At 37.9% G+C, this 23,920-nt stretch overlaps 1 protein-coding gene across 4 annotated transcripts in view; it reads right to left on the bottom strand.

Moving 5' to 3' along the window:
* The window catches only part of LOC113092493 (plexin-B1-like), a 66,344-nt gene that overhangs the window by 6,670 nt on the left and 35,754 nt on the right, over positions 1–23,920 (bottom strand). The window contains exons 2-27 of one of the 4 annotated variants that reach the window (XM_026258108.1): positions 22,108–22,187; positions 20,245–21,343; positions 18,405–18,587; positions 16,792–16,920; positions 16,436–16,536; positions 16,214–16,346; positions 15,280–15,436; positions 14,616–14,724; positions 13,836–13,944; positions 12,226–12,906; positions 9,821–9,955; positions 9,149–9,271; positions 8,459–8,552; positions 8,219–8,385; positions 6,735–6,886; positions 6,486–6,591; positions 5,343–5,479; positions 4,825–5,004; positions 3,648–3,867; positions 3,300–3,542; positions 2,067–2,243; positions 1,832–1,980; positions 1,222–1,322; positions 908–1,125; positions 612–790; positions 414–480 (exon numbers count right to left, since the gene is read on the bottom strand). In XM_026258108.1, the coding sequence (XP_026113893.1) occupies positions 414–480; positions 612–790; positions 908–1,125; positions 1,222–1,322; positions 1,832–1,980; positions 2,067–2,243; positions 3,300–3,542; positions 3,648–3,867; positions 4,825–5,004; positions 5,343–5,479; positions 6,486–6,591; positions 6,735–6,886; positions 8,219–8,385; positions 8,459–8,552; positions 9,149–9,271; positions 9,821–9,955; positions 12,226–12,906; positions 13,836–13,944; positions 14,616–14,724; positions 15,280–15,436; positions 16,214–16,346; positions 16,436–16,536; positions 16,792–16,920; positions 18,405–18,587; positions 20,245–21,343; positions 22,108–22,121 (5,163 nt within the window). In that variant the 5' untranslated portion in view covers positions 22,122–22,187. Of the gene's footprint in view, positions 1–413; positions 481–611; positions 791–907; positions 1,126–1,221; positions 1,323–1,831; positions 1,981–2,066; positions 2,244–3,299; positions 3,543–3,647; positions 3,868–4,824; positions 5,005–5,342; positions 5,480–6,485; positions 6,592–6,734; positions 6,887–8,218; positions 8,386–8,458; positions 8,553–9,148; positions 9,272–9,820; positions 9,956–12,225; positions 12,907–13,835; positions 13,945–14,615; positions 14,725–15,279; positions 15,437–16,213; positions 16,347–16,435; positions 16,537–16,791; positions 16,921–18,404; positions 18,588–20,244; positions 21,361–22,107; positions 22,188–23,920 lie in introns of those variants that run through there. The other 3 variants (XM_026258107.1, XM_026258109.1, XM_026258110.1) reach the window with 3 other exon arrangements.

The following is a 23,920-nucleotide window of genomic DNA, read 5'->3' as shown; positions in this document are numbered from 1 at the left end:
AAAACCTCATGTATCATATTTGACACACATTTTAACATGATTAAAAAAAAACCAGTATAGATAATCAAGTAAACCTACATTGATTCAGTCCAGTAAGTGTACATCTTGCAATACTACTAACAATAATAAAGTTATTCTCACATTTACTGTAAAATCAGTAAAGAATAGAATCGTGTAGGGGACATTTTTACAATTATATTACTTGTTCTTTCTTCAGACAGTAAAGTTTTAATAATGCAGATCATTATGAAACCTTAGAAATGTGTGCATCAGCTATGATACAGCAGGCTCTATAGGGTTAATCTGCAATCCAAGTGACTTTTTCATGGTACAGTTACATATTTAAATACAAATACTGGCATGTCTTCCTCTCTCATCCAGTTCACTGTGAGCCGAACACAAGCATCACTCACCCTGAGGAAGCTGTAAAGACATATGGACATCCAGTTAGTCAGCAGCTTCTCCACCACAGACTCGGTCCTGCAACAGACGAGAGGTTTCCACTGAGACTCATAATGCAACAATTATAAGTCGAAAGGATCCAGCTCCTGGTCATTTATGCACGGATTCAATGGTATCAGTTCAGATGTGAGAGACTGGTCACTACTGACCTGCGCAGCATGAGTTTGGGGTTTTTCGTGGTGTACTGCTCCACCAGGTGACTGAGCAGAGTCTTTAGGATGTCGGTGAAATACTCCAGCTTGCCGTGCAGCGCCACCGTGAGGAGGGAGGCCACATACGCCCTGTCCCGCGGAGAGAAGGTCCGCTGGGCTTCCAGAGTGTGGATGAACTGCAGGGAAGTATATGAGGGATATGAGATGAAGAAGACACTACCAACCCTAAAGCCTTAATGGTCTATATAACCCAGTTTGAATGATTCTTCCTGGCAGGTTTAAGGAAAGCCCACCTTGGTGAGGAACAGTTTGCTGTTTAGCAGGTTGGAGAGCTGAACCAGGCCTTGCTCCACTGTGGCCCGGCGACAAGCGGGAACGTCAAGGTCCCGTCTCAGAGGAGAATCACGGTGACCGGGGAAGAAGATCCTCTCCGAGTATTTACGATAATCCAGGACTGGAATCCCAGAGCCCATGAGATCACTGGACACATCCATCATCTCAGTCATCAGATCTGCACACACACACACACACACACAGACGGTTTATTATAGAGGCATTTCAAGCATGTCGGCAGAGTCTGGCTGATGTTTACGTGGGAGCGTCTGACCTGTGAACTCCTTTTTACAGCGGTCTCGGACACTCGTCTCCAAGTTCTCCAGCTGGATCTGGACTTTCTTATAGTCTCTCAGTGCTTGCTTGCTTTTCCTCCTGTTAAACACACACACACACACACACACACACACACACACACACACACTGCTGAGTCTGGAAATGTCTGTTTATTCTTAACTGTGCATCCTAGTCATCTGATTTATTGTAAGTTTTGAGAAGAAAAGCATAGCAGCACAAACATATATACTGTACAGTGGGGTCCAAAGTCTGAGAAAATACTTTAAATCTTACATATTTGTTAGATATATGTTTCCTAATTTTATATGAACTTGTGAAGAATAATTAATACATTTTATTATTATTATTATTATTATATTATTATTTAATCAATGACTAATTTAAACAATGTATTAATTATAATTAATTATATCAAAACTTGATTGTAAAGAAATACATCTAGGTATTATGGGTAGGTTATAATATAGTATAATATAATATAATGTAATATAATCACAAAATGTGCTACTTTCACTAGCTTTCTCAGATTTTTGATCCCAGTGCATGTCAATAATCAGAAATAAACTGGTTAAACTGTGTGGGAATACCTGTATATGAGCACGATAACCAGCACAATAAGAGCCACGATGGAGGCGCCCACCCCGACCCCCACCTGAGCCTCCAGAGGGAACGCAGCGGGGCCCTGAGAATCATACTGCACCCGTCCCAGAGAAAAGTTCAGATTCCCCATCCTCACCTACACAAACACACACCAGATTTCCATTCCGTATCATGGGACACAGCACAAAATGAATAAGAGTTATAAGATAGAAGTTGTCGTACAGTGAAGTCTGGGAGCGCGTCGGCCGCCTCTCGTTTCTTCAGCGCGGTCACTGACGGCTGCAGTGACGGAGGCTCACAGTACAGATGGGTTCTGGTTAAAGTCTTCACAGCACACTCTCCATCACCGATCAGAGCTACCACTTCCTCTTTAGACATGGCCAGGTCCAGATTCTCCCCCTAGAACCCACATTCAGACAAGTTCATGGGACACACAAGTGTGGAAATAACAAAAATATATATTGTGTATTAACACACAGATCAGAAGAGATCCCAATCTAGATTTACAGTATGTTTTCATAGCACAATGCAATCTTTTTTAATGCATAATTTATTTTTATTAAATAAAACAATTATATATATATATATATATATATATATATATATACACACACACACACACACACACTCATATATATATAAAATATTAAAAATGCTAATAATCCATTGTAATTTAATTTGTACATTTATTAACTAAGTTTAAACAACTACATTCTCACCAAAAAAACCTCCTAAAACTACAAATTACACACAACGGCAGTACTATTTGTAAAATTATAGTGGATTCATGCATCCAGCATGACACTTGTAATATCATATATTGTAACATAATATAAAACAATACTTGTTCTGGTGAGGAAGTTTTGAGTTTTGAACATTTATAACTCAAAACTCATTTTCATTTAGATACTATTACAGTTTTTTATACGTTTTTGTAAGTTTTTGTCATTATGTTTATTAGTAATTGCTTTTTTAATATGTCTATACATTATAAGTTTTGTAATGAATATACACACATATATATATATATATATATATATATATGTAATTCATTTTAATTTAATATATGTAATTAGTTTCAGTATTAGTTATTAGTAATTTTTATCAAGTTAAAATTGTTTTTTTATATAATTTATTCATTTTTTTTAATAATAATTTTTTTTTTGTATGGTTTTTGTTAACTATAATAACTCTGGTTCTGAATACTTTTTTAATGGTAATAATGTCAATATTTAATATTTAATAATATTTTTGTAATTAAATAAACATACTAAAAAGAAATGTATGTTTTTTTTATAGGATGGTATTATTAATATAATATAATTTTATATAATACAAATACAAATATATTATATTATCTTAACTATTATTAGTTTTGGGGCTTTGAATTATAGTTAGCATATGTTTGTTTTACAAATCTTCAGTGCATTCACACACGTGTGAGAGGGGCCTGACCTCCACAGAGATGATGCTGCCAGGTTTGTATCTGAAGGGTTTGCTGGGCTCGTGTTGATTGAGGCTGTGAAGGACAGGATTGGGCTCATAACTGAAGGGGTTGCCGCTGACCGCCTCAAACTCAAAGTGCAGGTTATCCAGGAGGAAGCGCACGCTGACAGCAGCACGCAGGGCCTCGGGGCCCACCTCCGGAGTGGGACACAGGATCAGAGTCGAGCTGTTCACTGTGCACCGCTCCTCCACCTGATCACCCACAGGACACGAGGAAACCAACTGTGTTACAATAACTGACACGTGAGCACTGGACAGTTTGTTTAATGCTGTGAGAAAGCACAAGCACAGACTCACTTGTGTGAACTCTACCTGTTTGACCACACAGAGACTATCTTCAGGACAGTTGGGCTCTGGGACGATCCGCCGAGCTCTTCTGAGGAGACTGGGATCCACGCTGCTCCTCTTCCTCTTCCTCTTCTGTGAGTGTGGCTCCAGTGGGGACAGGGTCACGTGGATACGAGGCTCCTGTACCACGTCCAGATGCTGGCCAGACACTCGAATGATACGACCCCCGCTTAGACAAACACACATGATCCATGAGATGGTCATTATATATGCTGGACTAATAACTCATTTTTTTATTTCCAAATCACAGATGACTGAAGAAAAAAAAAAACATTGCAAAGCATTAAATTGCTGATTGGCGCAACTGTGCATGTGTCAAATATATAACAAATGATATTACCAACACTTCTGTAAATCACAATAAAGAGTTTATAATATAAGAAGTCATATGCATCTTTTTCTTCTTGAACTTTTAAAATAAAAAGGATTGCATATGTTAACATACTCATACAAAAACAATTTCTGAATATGACAGATAAATACACTGGCATATATAAGATTGCTCACATTTAAGGTAAAGTTGAAAGTTGATTAATTTACTTAATTACTTAATTGAATAAGACTTGTTAAAAAATCAACAACAACAACAACAAAAACAAAAGATTGGCAAAATGTTTTTGATTATTTGAAGCATTCTCACTAAAATGTCCTACTTTAATTAGCTTATGAAAAATAAACATTAACATATACTCTATATATATAACAAGTCTTGGTCTTTTGCAGTTTTGTAATATAAAATAAGATATATAAAAATACAAATAAAAAAAATCCTTAAAATAATACAACTTCATGGATTTTCACTCCATTGGCACAATGTTTAAAATAAATAAGTTTAGTAAGCATGTATTAGCATAATGAAGCTTTTTAATATAAATTAAATAGACTACAGGATTTCCACGACACAGGACAAGCAGTTTCGCAAATAAAATAAATATAAAAAATAAATACATTTTAATTTAAAACCAGCACATACTGTTCTCACTCCACTGGCAAAATATTAAATTTTCTACAAAAAAAAAGAAAGATTAAAAAACAAGTCTTAATACTTAGTGTAATTCTGTAAAAAAAATAAATAAATAAATGAAATAAAACTATGCTTAAGTTGATGTGATGTGCTGTTTCTCACCTGATGAAGCTTCTGGAGGGAGCAGCATGGGTCACGTTGGGGTCTGGGGTGTACTGATAGAGGACGTCCTGTAGATGGCGCTCAGCTCGACCGAAGCGCAGCGTAACGCCGCTCTCTCCGGTTCTGTTCCTCCCTCCAGTCACACACTCAACACGCTCACTGTTGTACTGCTTGGGAGAACTGGTAAGACATACACTACTAAAACTCTGTGTTGTCAAATGGGAATAGAAATAAATGACAATAAATCCGAGTAATTTATGAAGTATATTCTAGTCATGAATTGATGTTTTTAGAACACAGCTCATTGTTTTAGATCTTCAAAGACTTCCAGTGTTAACAGAAGGATGATTCATTATTTATAACACAATCAGCTGACATAATCACTGTATTTCGTTGCGTTGTACATTACATGTGCTATGACAAAGTTGTATCTAAACTAATCTAATCTAATAAGATGCAGAGATGACTTCTGTCTGACTGGACGGCTGCAGAGGACGCTGCTCTACACAGTCACTTACATGTAACATGGGACTCCACCAATCAGGATGCTGATCTCATTGGGACGTCCCGTCAGAAGGTTCTGTCCCGTGATGGTGAGGGACGTGCCGCCCGACATTGGGCCTTTCAGTGGAGACACTCCCAATAACACTGGGTCCTTGAGTTTAGGAAAACAGAACACGCACACGCACACACAGACACGCACACACACACACACACACACGTTAGAAAACACTGCCTTATACATGTTTGCTGTTACACAATGACCTCATCCTGTTAAAGCCCTGAATAATGCATTTTTGTTTGCCAGGAGAACTATCTAAAAATCCTTAAAATAAGATAGATTTATGTAACTGAACTGTATGAGATTTTTTACATTAAAATTATTATTTTTTTAAATTACTTTATATAGATATTTTTAACCAAAAAAGCTCACTATATTTCCCTTTTCGCCCTTTAGATTGTGTGGTAAAGCCCCTGAAAAATGCATAATATTTAGGTCTTCAAATAATATGCATTTACTTTATTAAATTGAGTTAGGCTCAAGACTTTTTAAATAACATGAAAAAAAAAATGTTTCACTACATTGATAAAATAGTATTTTTCTTTTCTTGTTTGAAGCATAAATCTCACAATATTTACTCATCCTATTAAATATTTATGTTTTATTTTCCAGTAAACATATCTAAAATATTTTTTTAAACAACTTAATATATTATATATATATATATATATATATATAATATATATATATATATATATATATATATATATATATACATATACATATATATTCATAACTATTTTAGTATAACTTTATTTTTCACCATAGTTTGAAGCATTAATCTTGCTATATATATATATATATATATATATATATATATATATATACACACACAATGTTTTTTAAATAAAAATAATTATTAAAATATAAACTCCAAATATACCTTTCACAATTATGTAATAAACAAATGAACAAACGAATAAAGTCTTAAGTGTGACAAAAACACTGTTAAGGAAAAGTCATTCTGCAGTGTAAAACTTTGTTTTAAAATGCTTGAATGCCTCCCTGCCTTTAATAAATACAGGATCAATTCCTTGCATGTTATTCATTTTTGCTAAACAATTTGTATCCCTTTCGTGCCTGTTGGATTAATGTTTACCTGGTAACGGAAGCGCTGGGCAGACTGCCCGATTCCTCCTCCTTTAACCTGAACTGATACGTGGCCGCTCTGCTCCCCTGCACTGGCTGTGGTCTCACACACAATACTGACAGACACACAGAGAGACCACTGGGTCAATACTCTTCATCACACTGTGGAGCTCAACTGCCTGAAGCCATTTACACAATGTCATTAACGAGTGGCAGTAATATCCAGCATGCCCTCGCTCTCACACTCATATCACATTACCTGGAGGACACCTCGTATCTGTCGGGGATGACCGTGCAGGGGACTCCGGCTACCGTCACCGAGTGCTGGATGTCTTCAGCTCTCTGACCCAGATTAGAGCCGGACACCGTGAGCACTGTGCCACCCTCCACTGGACCAGAAAGAGGCTCAATCTGTAATACACCACAACATGTGAAATGGACTCGATGATGACAAAATCATAGATGTGCATCGAAAACACTACACTAATTTTCAAACGTTTGGGGTTGGTAAGATTTTCAAAAAAATATTCTTTAAATAAATCTCTTGTGCTGTTCACCAAGGCTGAATTTATTTGCAGGAAAACAGGAATATTGTGAAATATTATTGCAATTTACAACAGCTGTTTTCTATGTTAATAATATATTATAAAATGTAGTTTATTCCTGTGATGTAAAGCTGCATTTTCAGCATCATTACTCCAGTCTTCAGTGTCACACGATCCTTCAGAAATCATCCTAATATGATGGTTTACTACTTAAGAAACATTTCTTATTAATATCAGTGTTTAAAACAGTTGTGCTGCTTATTATACATTAAAAAAAAATAGAAATTTCTCCTGAAAAATGTAACAAATCTCACTTTATATTTACTTTTTTCCCTTTTCTTCCTTTATTTTTTGTGTGGTGTTACACCATTGATCTTATCATATTAAAAACCTTGAAAAATACATAAGATTTTGTCTTGTTTTCCAGTGTAGCACATGACAGTCTCACAAATGAACTTTTTCCCCCACTCTAATAGCATTTTTTTCTCATTTGATGCATTAAACCCTCTGTATTATCTAAAAAATAAACATTTAAATCTATACTCTTAAAAAAAACTTAATATATATATAAAAAAAATAGTTTTAAAGGATGACAGGACAAAACACTATGAAAATAAATTTATGCAATGTAAAAGGTTTGCTTTTTTCAGTTAAAAATTCCTTGCATTTCATTAATTCCTGCGTTACCACTTCTAGACCTTTTTATCCCATTTTTGATCACTTTGACAAACAGAACATTTCAAAGAACAGCTTTCATATTACCTTATTACGATGGCATGCCAAACATCCACAGCACTAGCAATATTACTCACATTTTCATTAAGAAAAGTCCCTGCACACATCTATGAGGTAATTTAGCTAATCATCTAATGTCAGTTGAAATATTGTAATCTGCTATGCTCTGATTTATACATCTAATGGACAAAATTATTATTGTACAAACACACAGGTCAGCAAGGAAAGGCATAAGGACAAGGGTCAATCCTTAAAGGAGTGAAGAAAATCCTTCCACAATGCAGTTTAGCCCGGCAAGGTTTATTCCAAGTTCTTAAAGGGACAGTTCACATAAAAAAATAAACGGCTGAAGATCTTCTTGTGAGTGAAACGGAGGGCAAAAACACAGAACTGTAACTTTAACAATACTGAGTATAGTGTTAATGGCTCCCAAAAGGCAGAAGTAAACAGGTGTGTCCCTCACCGTGTGTATGTGAGGAGCAGGACAGGTCTGCTGGACGTGTTGGGTGCAGGAGCTCCTGTAGACGCAGCTGGAGCGAGACCCTTCACACCACACACACTCGTACCGCGGATCAGCTGTGTGACAGCGACTGCAGTCGGACCGGCCCACGGAGCAGTTATACAGCCGCACTGCAAACACAAAACACACGTCACAAACAGAGAACGGCACATTCATAACCTCAGCAAACAGCTGGTGACGTACCATGAAGGTCCTCTGGGTAATCCACCTGGAAAGAGTCCCTCCTCCTGACTGAGATCAAGCTCCTGTATTCCTCCACCGCAGCCGAATAAGAGTACTTTGAAACGAAATACAATCAGCAGAACAAAGCTTAACAGGCACATTCAGATATTTAATGGATGTTATATATCTGCCACATACTGGTTGTGCCAGCAACACAATTACTGTTAAATTAGATTGCGGTGAAATATAACGAAGAAAAAAAAATAGAAAAATTAGACTTATTTCAGCTAGTTGCCAAGGCAATATTTCAGACTTTCATTTAATATGCTAAAAAAAAAAAAAAAAAAAAAAAAAAAAAGTTTTGATAAAAATGACAAAAGCATAAAAAATGAACACCATAATTAAACCTTTAAATTTAAAATGAAAAATAAAAGGAATTTAAATAATTCCTAAAAACTATAACAGGTCATCAACAATCTGAATATACATTGTAAAAAAGAAAGAAAAAGAAAACGTACTGGTCATTTTTCTGCCTGGACCTTGTCCAATAATTCTTACCGACATTTCCGTTAATTCTAAATTCCGTAAACTAACTCTAAAACACAACGTAATAAAAGTGCTCAAATTCAAAAAGCAGGTAAAACACGTGTAAAAAAAAAATCACCATGAAAAATATTTTCATATTAATACAGATTTTTTTTTTTAACAGACCTGGTGAAGCTGGCAGGTAATGAAGAACAAAGATGGCTGAGAGTCGTCCACTTCCACGAAAGCGTCCACCACCACCGATCGGCCCTCAATCACCAACACACACTGATAATCAAGATCTCTGTCCTTAAAACACACAGATATATTCTGTTCATGGCCTACAGGTTTTTAAACACTTCATCAATAAACCAGACAACATAATACCCAATAAACACAATTCTTTTAAACTTTCCATTCATCAAAGTTTCATGAAAAAAATGCATCACGTTTTCCACAAAAATATTAAACAGCAAAACTGTTTTCAACATTGATATTAATTAAAATGTTTCTTGAGAAATCAGCATATTAGAATGATTTCTGAAGGATAATGTGACTCTTAAGACTGGAGTAATGATGCAGAAGCTTTGACATTTTTAAACAGAAAACAGTAATTTCATAAAATTGTATTACTGTATACTGTTGTACAGTATTCCTGTTTTACTGCATTTACCGATCAAATAAATGCAGCCTTAGTGAGCAGAAGAGACTTTGAAAAATCTTACTGACCCCAATCTTTAATGCAGGTTTATATTAGTGTGCAGGCTAGAAAAAACCACAGCCCCTTGCTGTCTATGTGAGCATTACCAGTCATTATTTTCATAGTCAAGCCCCAACAAGCCTCAAGACGTTGATTACCTGATAGAGGTGTAAGTTGCGCCCCAGCAGAGTGATCTTCCTCTCGACATTGACAGGAAGGAGGGAGCTGCCCTGGATGGCCTCCACACAGGGACAGGTGTGAGGACCTCTGCTCACGAGTAAACTCTCCTCTTCCTGATCACACACACACAGATGGACAACACACTTCATTACACACACCACGGCTCTGAAAAGAGCAGATGTGGAATATCTCTCTGCTTCTGCTACATTACAGCAACACGTATAACAAGCAGACTGGCAGCACAACAAAAGTGAGAGTGTTAAACAGAGATTTAATGAAAAACAAAATGGACACAAAAAGACACACAGGAAGTCACACATGACACACATGAAGTCACACATGTTCTGGGTTCAATACAGTGCAACACTATCCCTCCGCACTGGTTCAGGAAGTATTTTTTTCTATAAATTATTCTAATAGGGGTTTTAAAAAAAGTATTTATTAAAGAGTTATAATCCATGAACAACATCAACCAGTGACGAGGTGAATTACAATATTACAAACTTTGATTTGAAAAACAACAACAACAAAAAGCTATGTACTATGTACTTATCAGTTTTAATGAGGGAAAGAACTACATTCCCATTAAGCATTGTGAATTACACGGTGAAAAATTATGGATGCATGGATACATTTATTGGCCTTTAAATTCATACATGTACACAGAAATATTATATTTTACAATTATTACAATATTTACCAGTTTGATAGCATAGGAAGACTGACTATTGCGTGATTTGTGGTGCTTCATGGGAGAGGACGGGCACTAAAGAGCTCTTTAGGTGCTCTTTGCTTGCTTTAATTCCCAGATGGGTGGAGATTTTTTTGTTGTTGAAGAATCATGGGTGATGTTTTTCCTTTTTTAACCTGGTATTCTGCTGCTAAACACGATTAAAGAAATACAGGTACATCTCAATAAATCAGAATGTTGTGGAAAAGTTCATTTATTTCAGTAATTCAACTCACATTGTGAAAATAATGTATTAAATAAATTCAGTGCACACAGACTGAAGTAGTTTAAGTTTTTGGTTCTTTTAATTGTGATGATTTTGGCTCACATTTAACAAAAACCCACCAATTCAATATCTCAACAAATTAAAATACTTCATAAGATAAAAAAATAAAAACATGTTTAGTGAATTGTTGGCCTTCTAGACTTTGGTTTTCAAAAAACACAATGGACCAACACCAGCAGATGACATTGCACCCCAAATCATCACAGACTGTGGAAACTTAACACTGGACTTCAAGCAACTTGTGCCATGAGCTTCTCCACCCTTCCTCCAGACTCTAGGAGCTTGGTTTCCAAATGAAATACAAAAATTGCTCTCATCTGAAAAGCGGACTTTGGACCAATGGGCAACAGTCCAGGTCTTCTTCTCCTTAGCCCAGGTAAGACGTTTCTGATGCTGTCTGTGGTTCAGCAAATTCCTCGACACATCTGTGTGTGGTGGCTCTTGATGCCTTGACCCCAGCCTCAGTCCATTCCTGGTGAAGTTCACTCAATTTCTTGAATTGATTTTGCTTGACAATCCTCATAAGGCTGCAGTTCTCTTGGTTGGTTGTGCATCTTTTTCTTCCACACTTTTTCCTTCCACTCAACTTTCTGTTAACATGCTTGGATACAGCACTCTGTGAACAGCCAGCTTCTTTGGCAGTGAATACCACATTTTGCTCACAGTAGGTCTGTCTTCTAAGTTTATGTTGATAAGTTTATGTAAAAAATTACCCTATAGAAGAAAATTTAAATATAAATTTTTACTACAGGTACCTGTGTTGCACTCTAATTTATTGAGAAGAAATACAGAGACCTGTATTTCTTTATTCGTGTTTAGCAGCAGAATACCTGGTTAAAAAAGGAAATACATTACCCATGATTTTTCAATTTTTTTTTGAATATTTTCTATTTTGTAAAGTGTTTCTTTTACAAGCTGTTTTTGTATTTAAAATGAAAGTCAATGGGTATTGACTTTCATTGTATGAACAAAAACAAAAGAAACATTTTTCAAAAACATATCTTTTCCATATTAAGTCATACAAGTTTAAAACAACATGAGAGTGAGTAATGGAGTATGGAGAACTATCCATTTAAACTGCAAGAGCATTACTTTAACCCAGATTTTTGCTTGTTTTTGCAAACTGATGAACAAGTCAAAATGAGTTTCAGTGCATCATCATGAACCCAGAACATTGCTTTAATGTTGTGACATTAAATGACTTTCATATATAATTATGGTCAAATTTGTAATAGAGCAGAACCACTTTCATCTATTTAATTATATATCCCATCATTCACGCATGTAATTCACGCTTTAGGTACGTTCAACCTCCAGCATCTGCAGCGCTACATGCAAGCAGAGTTGGCCTGAGGACCCACACTCACCAGGAGGAAAAGGTCAGCTGAGTCGGACTGGTAATCTGTGTCTGGAGCGAGGGGGAAATCAGATGAATCAGGCCCTGCCTCGCCGTCGCCAGAGGGGGCGCTGGCTGACGACACAGGGACGCCCGTGTCTATAAGAGCATCTATATCCATCTCGGTCTGCGAGAGGGTGACCACTTCAGAGGTGGATGAGGGCAGTGCTTCAATCAGCGGCCCCATCGTCACCACTTCCCCAGCTCTCAACGCGGGCAGCGTCACTTCAGCGGCCTCTTCACGCGACGAAGGTCCCACCAGCTCTTCGTATGACTGTGGGGTTGGTGTTGACAGCAAACCTACCTGGATGCTCTCCTCCACCCAAGAGGTATTTTGTGAGAGGGTGGTGCCCTCTGAGATGGTATCGGTTGACTCTGTAGTGGCACTGGATGGGTGTGTAGAGGAGGTTGTAGCATGGTTGGGGGTGGTGGGTGTTTGCTCGAGGGGGGTTGTGGTTTCCAGAGCTGTGGTGGGGGCGGCCGTGGGCTCTGGAGTAGTGGGTGGAGTCAGAGGAGGGGTAGTTGTGACAGCGGTTTCGGTCGTTATGGCCTCCTCAGTGGTGGAGAGGATTGATGTCGTGGGTGTGGAGGTGGTGTACGTGTACGCGTCAAAGTCTTTTATTGTTTGAGAAGCAGACGTGGAGGGTGAAAACTTTAGACAAACACAGGACAAAACAGAGAGAATGAGGGGGAAAATGAAATAAATGGCAACTGAAATAAATTAATATCAACTCAAATCAATAAACAATGGGGCTGAATTAAACATTAAAAATTATAAAACACACAAGAAAGCGTTATGTGCACTACCATTTAAAAATCTGGGTTTGGTAAGATTTTATATTTTTGAAAGAAGTTTTGAAGGCTGAATTGATTTAATTAAAAAATGCAACAAAATTATTATTGAGAAATATTTAACAATTTCAAGTAACTGTTTTCTATTTGAATATATTTTATATTTATGTTTCTCTGAATTTTCAGTATCATTACTCCAGTCTTCAGTGTCACATGATCCTTTAGAAATCATATAATATGGTTATTTGGAAACATTTATTATAATTATAATGTTGTTTGTCTACAATTGTTGTGCTTAATATTTATGTGGAAACTTACACTTTTTTCCAAGATTCTTTGATGAATACAAAGTTCAAAAGAATAGCATTTATTTAATATAAATTTTTTGTTACATAAAAGTTTTTGTCATCTGTTGTCATCAATTTAATGCATTCTTGCTGAAAAAAGTATTAATTTTCAATTTTCAAATTTTCAAATGGTAGTTAATATGAACCAAAAACGGTTATTCAAAGCAAAAGGAACCAAAAACACATACAATGGGGTCTAAAAGATGGAGACTACACTGAAACGTGTGATTTAAAAATTTTCATATTCTACTAAGTACACTTGTAACAAAATCACGACAAAATATACGTTTTTCCACTTAAACTTCCACAAATTGCCAAGCAAAAAAAAAATAAAAAATGCAAACATGCAGTTTCACTGTTGGTCTCAGACTTTTTGCCTCCACTATAATTGCACAGCATATCAAACTCACAGATATGACCTCACAGACTAACACAAACTTACATGCTGGTTGTAGATGATCACACCACGGTCACACGTGGACCGGTGAGTGCACACATGCTGGTGGACACACCAGTTACATTTCCAGCGGCTGTTCACACAGCCCCTACACCTAGAAACAGATCGAGACAGAACACAGTGGGCCAGAAGTTTAGAAGTGACCGCATAAATTAAACCCATCTACACCCCTCTGAGCATTCAGATAAAGACAGCAAAGCACCACTGAATCCAAAATAGCTGAGGTCTAGAATGACACATGACTCCCCTAAACTCATCAAAGCACACAGAGCTGAGTTCACAGCTTTCCCACATCGCAAATCAAAACAGCATCAGGGAGAGCCGCCCAATCAGCGGCTGACTGCAGGGGTGTATGGGTAAGGGAGGATGGTCAGGGCGGATGATACGGCAGGAATGTGGGACACAGCTGTTAAATCATCAGGGATGTGCTAGTGAGGTCCGGAGAGACAGACAGCTGCCCTGCCCCTCTCACGCCTCTGGGACATTCTTCAACACATGACAGCCGCTCACCAGTGGAGGTTTAATATTGCTCTTGGATGATGATGGCATGACACTATATGGCTAAAACTTTTCACTACCTCTTAAAAATAAGTTTTTTTTTGTTAATATTAGCTAACATGAACTAGCATTACCTTTTATTAGTTATTTTTCAATTACCACAAGTTTGAAACTGTTATTTTTTAGAATGAAAAAACGTTGTACTGTTTTTTTAATGATTGCTTTATTCATGTGGCATTAAAACGCAGGAGAGTCCATGTGACTTACGGCCTGGTGCCAGAGAGCTGCTGCGCCACAGAGCAGTCGTAGAAGGTGAAGTCTGCAAGCGCTACGGTGACCGTCCGAAAGCGCAGGGACAGCGCGACGGACACAGAATCTGTTATAGAGGACAAAAATGAGAGGACTCTGGGTCAAACTGTTAAATGGATATTATGGCACTGGAACATCATGTCACGCAATACCTTAAAAAATAATCAGATGTAGTTAAATGCACCATCCACAGCTTATGTCACAATTCATCTAACGTCATTAACTTTTCAGTGGATTCCTTCAATGGAAGATTAACGTGCGGAAAACCAACAGCGGAAGAGAAACTGGAACAGGACTGTTATAAAATTCTAGAGTGATGTACTACTGTTCAACAGATCTTTCTGATGTTTTTGAAATAAGTCTCTCAAGGGAGCATTTATTTAATCAAAACTACAGTAAAAGTTTTAATACTGTGAAATATATTCTTAACTGTGAGAAAAACTCACACTGACAATCTGGACTGGACTTATATTTAGTTGATTGGTGCTTGAAAGTCAAATCACGACAATCCCGCTCATGAACGAGTCTGCACACATCACACAAAGGTTTGTAAACCAGTTCCTTAAGGCCAGTTTTTCAGGTTGTTGAAAGCTTGTTGTCATGAGTGTGTGGGGTTTCTCACCCTCTCCCTGTGGCAGCGCTGGGAGTCTGTGGGCCTCAGGAGTGGCACAGGTGACTGTGGTGCCCTGGACCGAAGCAGCCGTTTCAGTGTCTTCAAAGAAACACGAGTACATGTCACCCTCTGACAGACTGGGCAAACCTGGGACACCCACAGCAATCTAAACACACACACACATATTAGCTGTGGTTATAATCAAGCAATCATTGTCCAGTAACACAAAACACATTTCATTGTGTCATCAAGCTTTATAGCTTTGATCATTCTCTTACAAAAGCATCCCTTAAGGAATAGTTTAATTAAGATGACAATGATTAGGGAAAAAGCTTTTAAGCATCAAAAATGACTCAACGTGTGAAATGTCCCATTAGGGAGTGCAGGGCAGAATCTGCTGGCTTAGTGACTTTTAATCAAAGGGACAGTTCATCCAAAAATAAATAGAGAAAAAGAGAAGATATTGTGAAGAATGTTGATAACTAAACATTTCTGGTTCCCAGTGAATTACATTTGCACCGCATGGACAAAAATACAATGGACGTCAATGGGAGCCAAAACAGTTTGTTTACTAACAATCTTCAAAATCTGTTCAACAAAAATATTATTAAGCAGCACTGCTCAACATTGGAAACAGTAATAAATGTTTTTTGAGCAGCAAATCAGCATATTAGACTGAGTAATGATGCTGAAAAGCTTTAGATCACAGGAATAAATGCCATTTTAACATATATTACAATAGAAAGCAGCTACTTTAAACTGCAGTGGCATTACACAATATTACTGTTTTGACTATTTTAACATTGGTAAGCATAAGAGACAACCCTAAACTTAAGAATGCTAGTGGATGAAAGATATTGCAGGGTCTACTTTAGGCTTAATGGCTGAAGGAGGACTGAAGCTTGATGGGGCTCTGAATCAAATTCTGATGATGATTTTATACCTGTTTCTGCTCTCCAAGGCTGGCGTTATATTGGCTCAGTGACTCCACTCTCAAGCACTTCTGCTGCTCATCAAAACTCCAGAGCCAGTGACCTTCGACCGAGCCCAGCCTGCAGTCTGAACGCATCCCACACCTGCAGGAGAAAAAGGAGGAGTGAGAGAAATGCTCCTAACATAAACTGAAAACTGCAGTCCATTGCAGGAATTATAGGAAGAGACTCACCGGCCTTCAAGAACACACCAGCCGCAGTACGGGTCCTTCACTGCCAGACAGGAAGTGCAATCAGTGTGCTTGTCACACTCTGCCACAGGCCTCTTCTCCACCTGACCACAGCAAGCAGGAGAAATCACAAACAGTTTTGCAGTTTTTATAAGCACACTTGTGATACAATTGCCAAAAAAAGGGGATTTTGAATTATTTAAATTTGAAATAATAGTTCATAATACCAAATTCACAATATATATATATATATATATATATATATATATATATATATAAAAAAACAGCCTTGATGAGCATAATAAACCTTAATTATTCTTTTTGACTGTCAGTACTCATGTCATGGTTTGTTAACTCACAGAACGGCTGGTCATGATGTAGACGTGTCTATGGGTGGAATCCAGCAGTAAGTCACTGTTGATGGCCAAACCAGGTTGGATGAGAAGGGTGGAGTACTTCTTCACCTCTCCTGAGTTACCCAGGAACACCTAACATGTGATGAAAAACACCTTGAACTCACCACGAAAAAACAAAAAAGTTTCAATAACTAACCTGACAACGGCTCCTAAGAACTTCTTCAAGGTTTAATTGAATATTTAGGCTTGTGGAACTGCACTAATTGCAACAGGACACCTCGTAGACCATGTAGACAGGTCTAACTAAAAGTGCTGAAAGTGTCAGCTGAAATGGTTTAGCGCTAGAGCACTTCTACGTCTTATTAAAGGAAAACGACCTACAAGGATCTGAGAGAGGTGCCTAATGCCTCTTGAATTCTATCACGACGGGTCGATTTCAGCAAACCAGATTAGAATAGTGAGAATCCCCTCAGAAGAGCAGGTATCCTGCTTAAGAGTCTCAGACACCTTACACCGCGAGCTGCTCACGCACTCCACCCAGTCAGGTTTGTGTTTTAACTGGATTAGCATTGACGAACTGTCGGCCACAGTCTGCTGCAGGAAAAATCATGCATTGCAACATCATCGTATCATGCAAGACCAAACAGTTGTGTAGATGTAGGGTTAGAGGAGGTGTTCCTGCATGTCTGTTTGTGAGGGAAAATACAAATGCAATTAAGTTAAATTAAATATAAATAAAAACAATTTAACACTTTATCTCTCTCTATACATACATATATGTTTACACACTCACACACACACTCATTCTATTACATTCTATCAATCTATCTAGTAAAGTGTGTACTGTTTTATTTTCATATTTCAATGTTACCGGTTAACATGTATTTACAGTATATAAAACAATATCTATTTATATAATACGCAATACATACACCTCCCATTTCTGTTGTTGCATTTTAATAATTTAATTAAACTTAACATATTAAACAGCCAAACTTTATGCATATAGTTAAGATGCCTCTTCAATACGTTGTTGTCTAAATGCGTCACTATCTTCCACTGTGAAAATGTCACGCATGCTTGTGAACAATAACACTGAGTTGCCAAAATGTGTCAGAACAGCAGAGAACAGTGGATGGCTGTCATAGGGGGGACTTATGTCATGCACTGTTGTTCAGATTTAACCAAACACTACCTTTGTTTAACCTTTGTCCATTGAGACACGCAAATCTAGTCAGTGCAAGGCCTAGACGTAACTTGGTCTGTGTTTAAATTTCAGCCTAGGAGCCCTTAGCAGGAGCCCTTGCAAGCATTGTCAAACTGAGATTTCGGTGGTCTCTGAGTGATCACAATCCTGCAAATACAGAGTTTCACACAGCGTGCTCCGGTCCTACTGAGGAAACACAAAAAGCTTTAGGTATGCTGTTTCAGCACTGTATTGGCTATGACACATTCACCCTGCAGGCCAAATCTCTTTCCATCTGCTTAAGTAGATAGATAATATTACCATATTAAGTGGACTAATATTTCCCTAGTGGTTTAAAAGGCATACTATAAATCATAACTAAATTGTTTTAGAAATGACCAGTCAAACGGCTAATTTTCATGTCACAAACCTTATGCAAATAGCCTTTGGAGTCACCCAAGAAAACAATCGTGTGCCCCTCCTTCACACTAACGACGACAGCAGTGAGACGGGCGGATGAGCTGCTCAACACGGCCTCAGTTTCAACCGGCTCCCGGCTCGCCATTGGACTCGGGGTGTGGTCCGAGCCACAAGGATAAGCGTTCAGGGTGTTCTGTGAGGCACAAAAACAAGTTTTCGTGACTTTGGTTTTGGCAAAACCATCATGACACAATCCAGTTTCATGTTGTGTAATAATAAACTCTGCAAATCTCGTGTTTTTTGTACCGTGGTTCTCAGTCTATTGCCTCAAGGCTGTCGAATCCTCTTAGAGAAAGCCAGATTAGATGAAGATTATCTTGGTCTCACAGTAGGATGGCAAGGCTGCTCCTTTCTTAGAGACTAACACTATCAGATCTGCTCCAGCTTTCTTTGATCAAATCTAGTTTGCATGTCATGCCATGTTCCCTAATCATCAAAAGTGATCTGTTTGTGTACCAGACTAAAGAACATATGGGGATCAGGGAAATGTGTTTCAGTGTTTGGGGATTTGCAAAAAGCACAGAGAATCCTGTATTTGGGTGGCAGTGTTTGTCTGTGGATCAGTGACATCCCTAATGACATTTCAACCTCATGTTGTTAAAAACATGACTTTCTTCCTTTGGTGGAAGGCAAAAGAAGATGTTCTGAAGAATGTTTAAGCTGCTCTTTTCCATTCAATGAAAGTGGATAGGGACCAATATGGACAAAAAAGCATAATAAATTATTATAAATGTATTCTGTATAAACCGTGCCATATAAGTCCAAAGTTAAATAGCTTTATATACATATATTTCTTTACATTTTTGGAGATCTCCTCCAATTCACTTTCATTGTAATAAAAAGATCTGCATGATCATTCTGCATAATATTTCCTTCAGTGTTCTATGAAATAATGTCATATTGGTTAATACATCATGACGGTCAATAAATGAGCTAAAACTAGCTAAACGAACTATCCCTTTAAGAGGCAATGCTCTCCTTTCTTTAAGTAACCCTCTTCAGACTTTCTCCTCTCTACCCCCTTTTCTAGCAGACATCATTAGTAGTTTGAGCTTGGGGGTTTATTGATCCACTAACCCTGTTTAGGACCGAGCAGGCGGGGTTCTGGATGCTGAATAGGCAAATACTTGGAGGTCATGAGCAGGTTGTGTGCCTGTGAGCCCACATCCTTGAGGTCTTTGATATGTCTTAAGATCTTGTTAGGACTAATGCTAGGTAGGCCGGTCTTACGCTCGTCAAAGAGTGAAAACATAATCCACTCAGATCATGGCAGGCAGAATCGTCTGCGCTACAGCAATTTGCCTGAGAATTAATGAGGGGCGATGCATCTAAATTAGGATAAATGTTAGTTTGAATACACTGTTAGAGGAAAATGATGTGGCCCAGTTCCCTAGAGTTACATTGTGGGCATCATTTCCCCATGCTTTTCAAACAAAGTTAAACTACTATGATGATCATGTGGAAATGGTTGACCTCAAAACCTATTTATATGGATAATATATACGTATAATGTTTCAATGTGAAGACAATGTACAAGTGAACTGCGTCTATCAAATATTCCTGTAAAAGGAACTCTTCATGAATTAAATATATTTCTAGCATTAATAAAATCGTCTGATTTCTCCAGGGCTTCACAGAAGAACTCTATCATTTTTTTTCTTTTTTGGAAAATTGTCTTTTCCACCAAATTTCAAAAGACATTAATTATTTATTAATTTATTATTAATTATGTAAAAGAAATTACATTTTGAAACAACTGTTTTGGAATCAAATTACCGAGGGGTACTCACCGTGGGCAGGTAGGCACAGTTGGATTTAACGTCATACTCAATGTATGCCACCTTGTTGCCATCTTTTTCCCCGTATTGCGTGTAGCACAGATCTCGTGTAGAATCAATACCGTGGTCAACATCATTCAGAGAGTACACACACAAAGCAGATTCCTCGCCGGGTCCATTAGCAGCACTAACCCCCGTAGAAAAGACTCCCATCAAAACCTGCGAGCCTCCAGATTCCTCACCGCTCACCTGCGCCCCCTGGAGGAAACTGTAGTTCCTTCCTGTTGAGCCCGAGCGGCATATTAGCGGTACCTCAACGTAGGAGTAATACGCCTGATCGTCCAAACACACCCGGGCCACGTACGTACGGTATTCCCTTGATGAAGCTTTCAGGTCACGCCTGTAGAACAAAAAGTAAACGTGGTTGCGTCGCGCAAAAGTTGCGACAAAATTGTGGTCGTACTCCGAGAGGCGCCCAGCTACAGCGAGCTTAGCGGTTTCCTCGTAGGAAAATACAGGCTCTGTCGAAAGTTGGCGAGTGGAAACTGGCGGATGACTGCTGGTGTAGCCTCGTCCCACATAAAGGACAGGATCCTTGTCTTGCGGTCGCACCACAAGCCCAACCGTTGACACCGTAGGGTCGTTAGCCGCCACATACTGCGTATCAACAGGCCTCTCAGCAGAGAAGAGGACTTCGCTCACATTGGCTAGGCTGCGTTTCTGGCAGGTGCCCTGGTGTACACTCCCACAGGTGATGAGCTGGAGGGAATATGGATCCACTAACAGAAGCTTGTTGTGATTGTTAACAAGCCCAGCTTGAGGGCAGTTCTCCAGGGTAACCGGAGGCAGACAGTCCTTGCTGTCTCTCACCGGGCCGGTTCTCTCGTCCACTTCAAGACGGAGGCCATCAAGGCCAGCGAGCTGGAACAGATGATCCCGAGCCCCCACGTAGACTGTGCCTATGCTGGGGTCAGGGTGCAATGCCAGGTGCTGGAAGACCGTGTCATTGGAGGAGAAGCGAGGGTAACTGCTGTGGACCCCCAGAGCACCCAGGATGAAGGACTGAAGCAGGGTCAAGATGAGGGCCATCCCACACTGCACTGCAAAAACACTGATCGCATGTGACATGGGTCAGTATTACAAATGAGTCATCTCAAACACAGTACAGATAGTCAACAACATGTATTAACATTTAAGGAATTAGGCTATTATTATGATTACAATTAAGAATGATTGTCAGGCCTGTCAACAAATCAACAAATAGTTTTTAAAATGGATACTGAATGAAAAGAAACATTACACTCCAAGAAAACTATATATATATATATATATATATATATATAAAAAGCACTGAACCATGAAAATGTCTTGTACTTTTAAGTGAAGTATATAAATATAAATATTACTATTGAATATTTAACAATGAACAATACTAGGGTTGCTGATTTTTTTTTTTTTTTATCAGTCAACCTCAACAGAACTGTATGATACTCTGTATTATACCATATTCTTTCAAAATATTAATTTGAAATAATTAATATTCATTTAAATGGTACTCTGAACTATTATAAAAATATATATAATGTAAGTGTAAATGTACAAAATAACAATAACAACAAAAACATATTGTAGTATTTTTTTTGTTTTGTTTTGTATTACGGTAATATAATCTAAAATAAATATTACCATGGTGTAAGGTTTTAAGTAACAATAAAAATGTACTTAAAATAATACCAAGTGTTACCAATTTACATGAATAGAATGAAGTGGTCTGCTGCAATAATGAATTATCATTTGGACAAGACCGCAATCTTCAGACAAGGCCTGTAAAAACAACCCTATTGAATAAATACAATGGGAAAATAGCACACATACCATTTGTCAGACATATAATGTTCGGGAGGCTGCTGTCCTCTTGGTTATCCAGTGGCATAGCACATGCCTGTGGAGACAGTCTGTGAGGGTAGAAAAACATGCCGGTTAGCTCTTACACGGAGCGGCATTGAGCAATCTGAAGAGAGCAGGGTTAATGCCATTTGTGGCTCAGGGGAGACACAGCTGTTGAGCTGAGCAATCCTTCCCTGACAGGAAATTGGATGATACAGGCCACCATCGGAGTCCTAATGCATTGCTCTGCAGTAGCTAATTGGCAGAGATCCTGTATTCTGAGGAGGAAAACTGTTGATGATAGTTTATATGAATTTGATGCGATTAATGAGAAGGAATTATAATGCAGTAGTCACGGAGGCAATTCAAGCTGACCTAAACAATCAAAAAGATAAAAAGTGAAATAATGTGATTTTATTACTTGTGTTATGGCTCAGCATCACCCCTGATTCTCCATTACCCCAAGTGAGCACTAGGGGTGTCAAAATTGCTCAAAAATTACGTTCGAATATTCACAAAAAAAAAGCACGAATATTCGAACTATTCGAACAACTATCGGTGGCACATGTTGTCAATGACGCGCATTACGTCAATAACAGGACAAAATAATACAAAGAGACATTACTTGTATAGGTAGTCTATTTAAGTTTAAGATAAAAGTGGTGGTTTGAATCAAAAGGAATGTAACAATGGTTCCGATTCTTGTTCTATAAATGATTCTTTTTCATTTGAGGAAGAAGTACTTGGAAAACAGAAATGCTGTAATAATTTCATAATTAATGTAGGTCAGAGACAAAAACTGGTTTTCATGCAAAATAAAAGTGTAATACAGCTTAAAAAAAATGTCTATACATTATAATGTGCCCTGTTTAATGTTTAACTTTTTTTTCTGAGCACAAAATGACTTTTAACAATAGTTAATATATCAACAAATCATGCAGAACAAGAATCCTTTGATGCCATATTAAAAGACTCTATTCAAGGATCATAGTTCAGCCCCAAAATACCTATTAGTTGATCATTTAAATCTGTATACTTCACCACTATCCTTCAAACCAATAGGTTTTAATAAGGAAGTGAAAATGATTGAAAATAAAATAAATCTTAATATTATGAGAATTTTTTTATACAAGAATTTACATTAGTACAAGGCAGAATAAGTATGTTGTTTCATTTTTACATAAATATAGCTGTTAGGCAAAATGACGATGGTTTGTTACACTGAATGAATCATTAAAAAGAACTGGGTCATAAGAGTAATTCGTTCTTATGTCTGATTCCTGATGATTTTAGTGGCCATGCTTTATGTTTTTGGTGCACTAAAAAGAAATGGCTCATATGAGTCATTCGTTTGGCAAGTCTGATTCTTGCACAAAGGACTTTTAATGGGCAAGCTCTTTTTAGTAATTGGGCTGTATACGCTTATGATTACGCCCGGGGCGTAATTTTTTCGCGGCAGCACGAGCAGATAAACAAAAAATCCTCTGTGTCGCGAAGCGGTTTTTCGTCATTTATATCATTTCACTGTGTGTGGAATTGGCAAATTGGCACTCCCTGCAGCTGCCGGTGTTCTGTCGATTTGTCCTACGCTGTCAGATTTTCCTACCTCCCACCAAAACAGTGGGTAGTACAATTCCACAACGAAAATTCTACTGTAAAGTTATGATTTATTAATGTCTACACCTACCACAACCCTAATCATACCCTTACAGTACTGCAAATACAGTAATTATGTGTTATATTCGCAGTTGTAGCTAAAAGGGATACAGTTACAGGAAACCAACAATAAATATTATTTTCT

This window comes from Carassius auratus, unplaced genomic scaffold, assembly GCF_003368295.1.
Source record: "Carassius auratus strain Wakin unplaced genomic scaffold, ASM336829v1 scaf_tig00214604, whole genome shotgun sequence".
Lineage (NCBI taxonomy): Eukaryota > Metazoa > Chordata > Actinopteri > Cypriniformes > Cyprinidae > Carassius > Carassius auratus.
The sequence above is the reverse complement of the archived record's forward strand: the minus strand, read 5'-3'. Positions and strand labels throughout refer to the sequence as shown.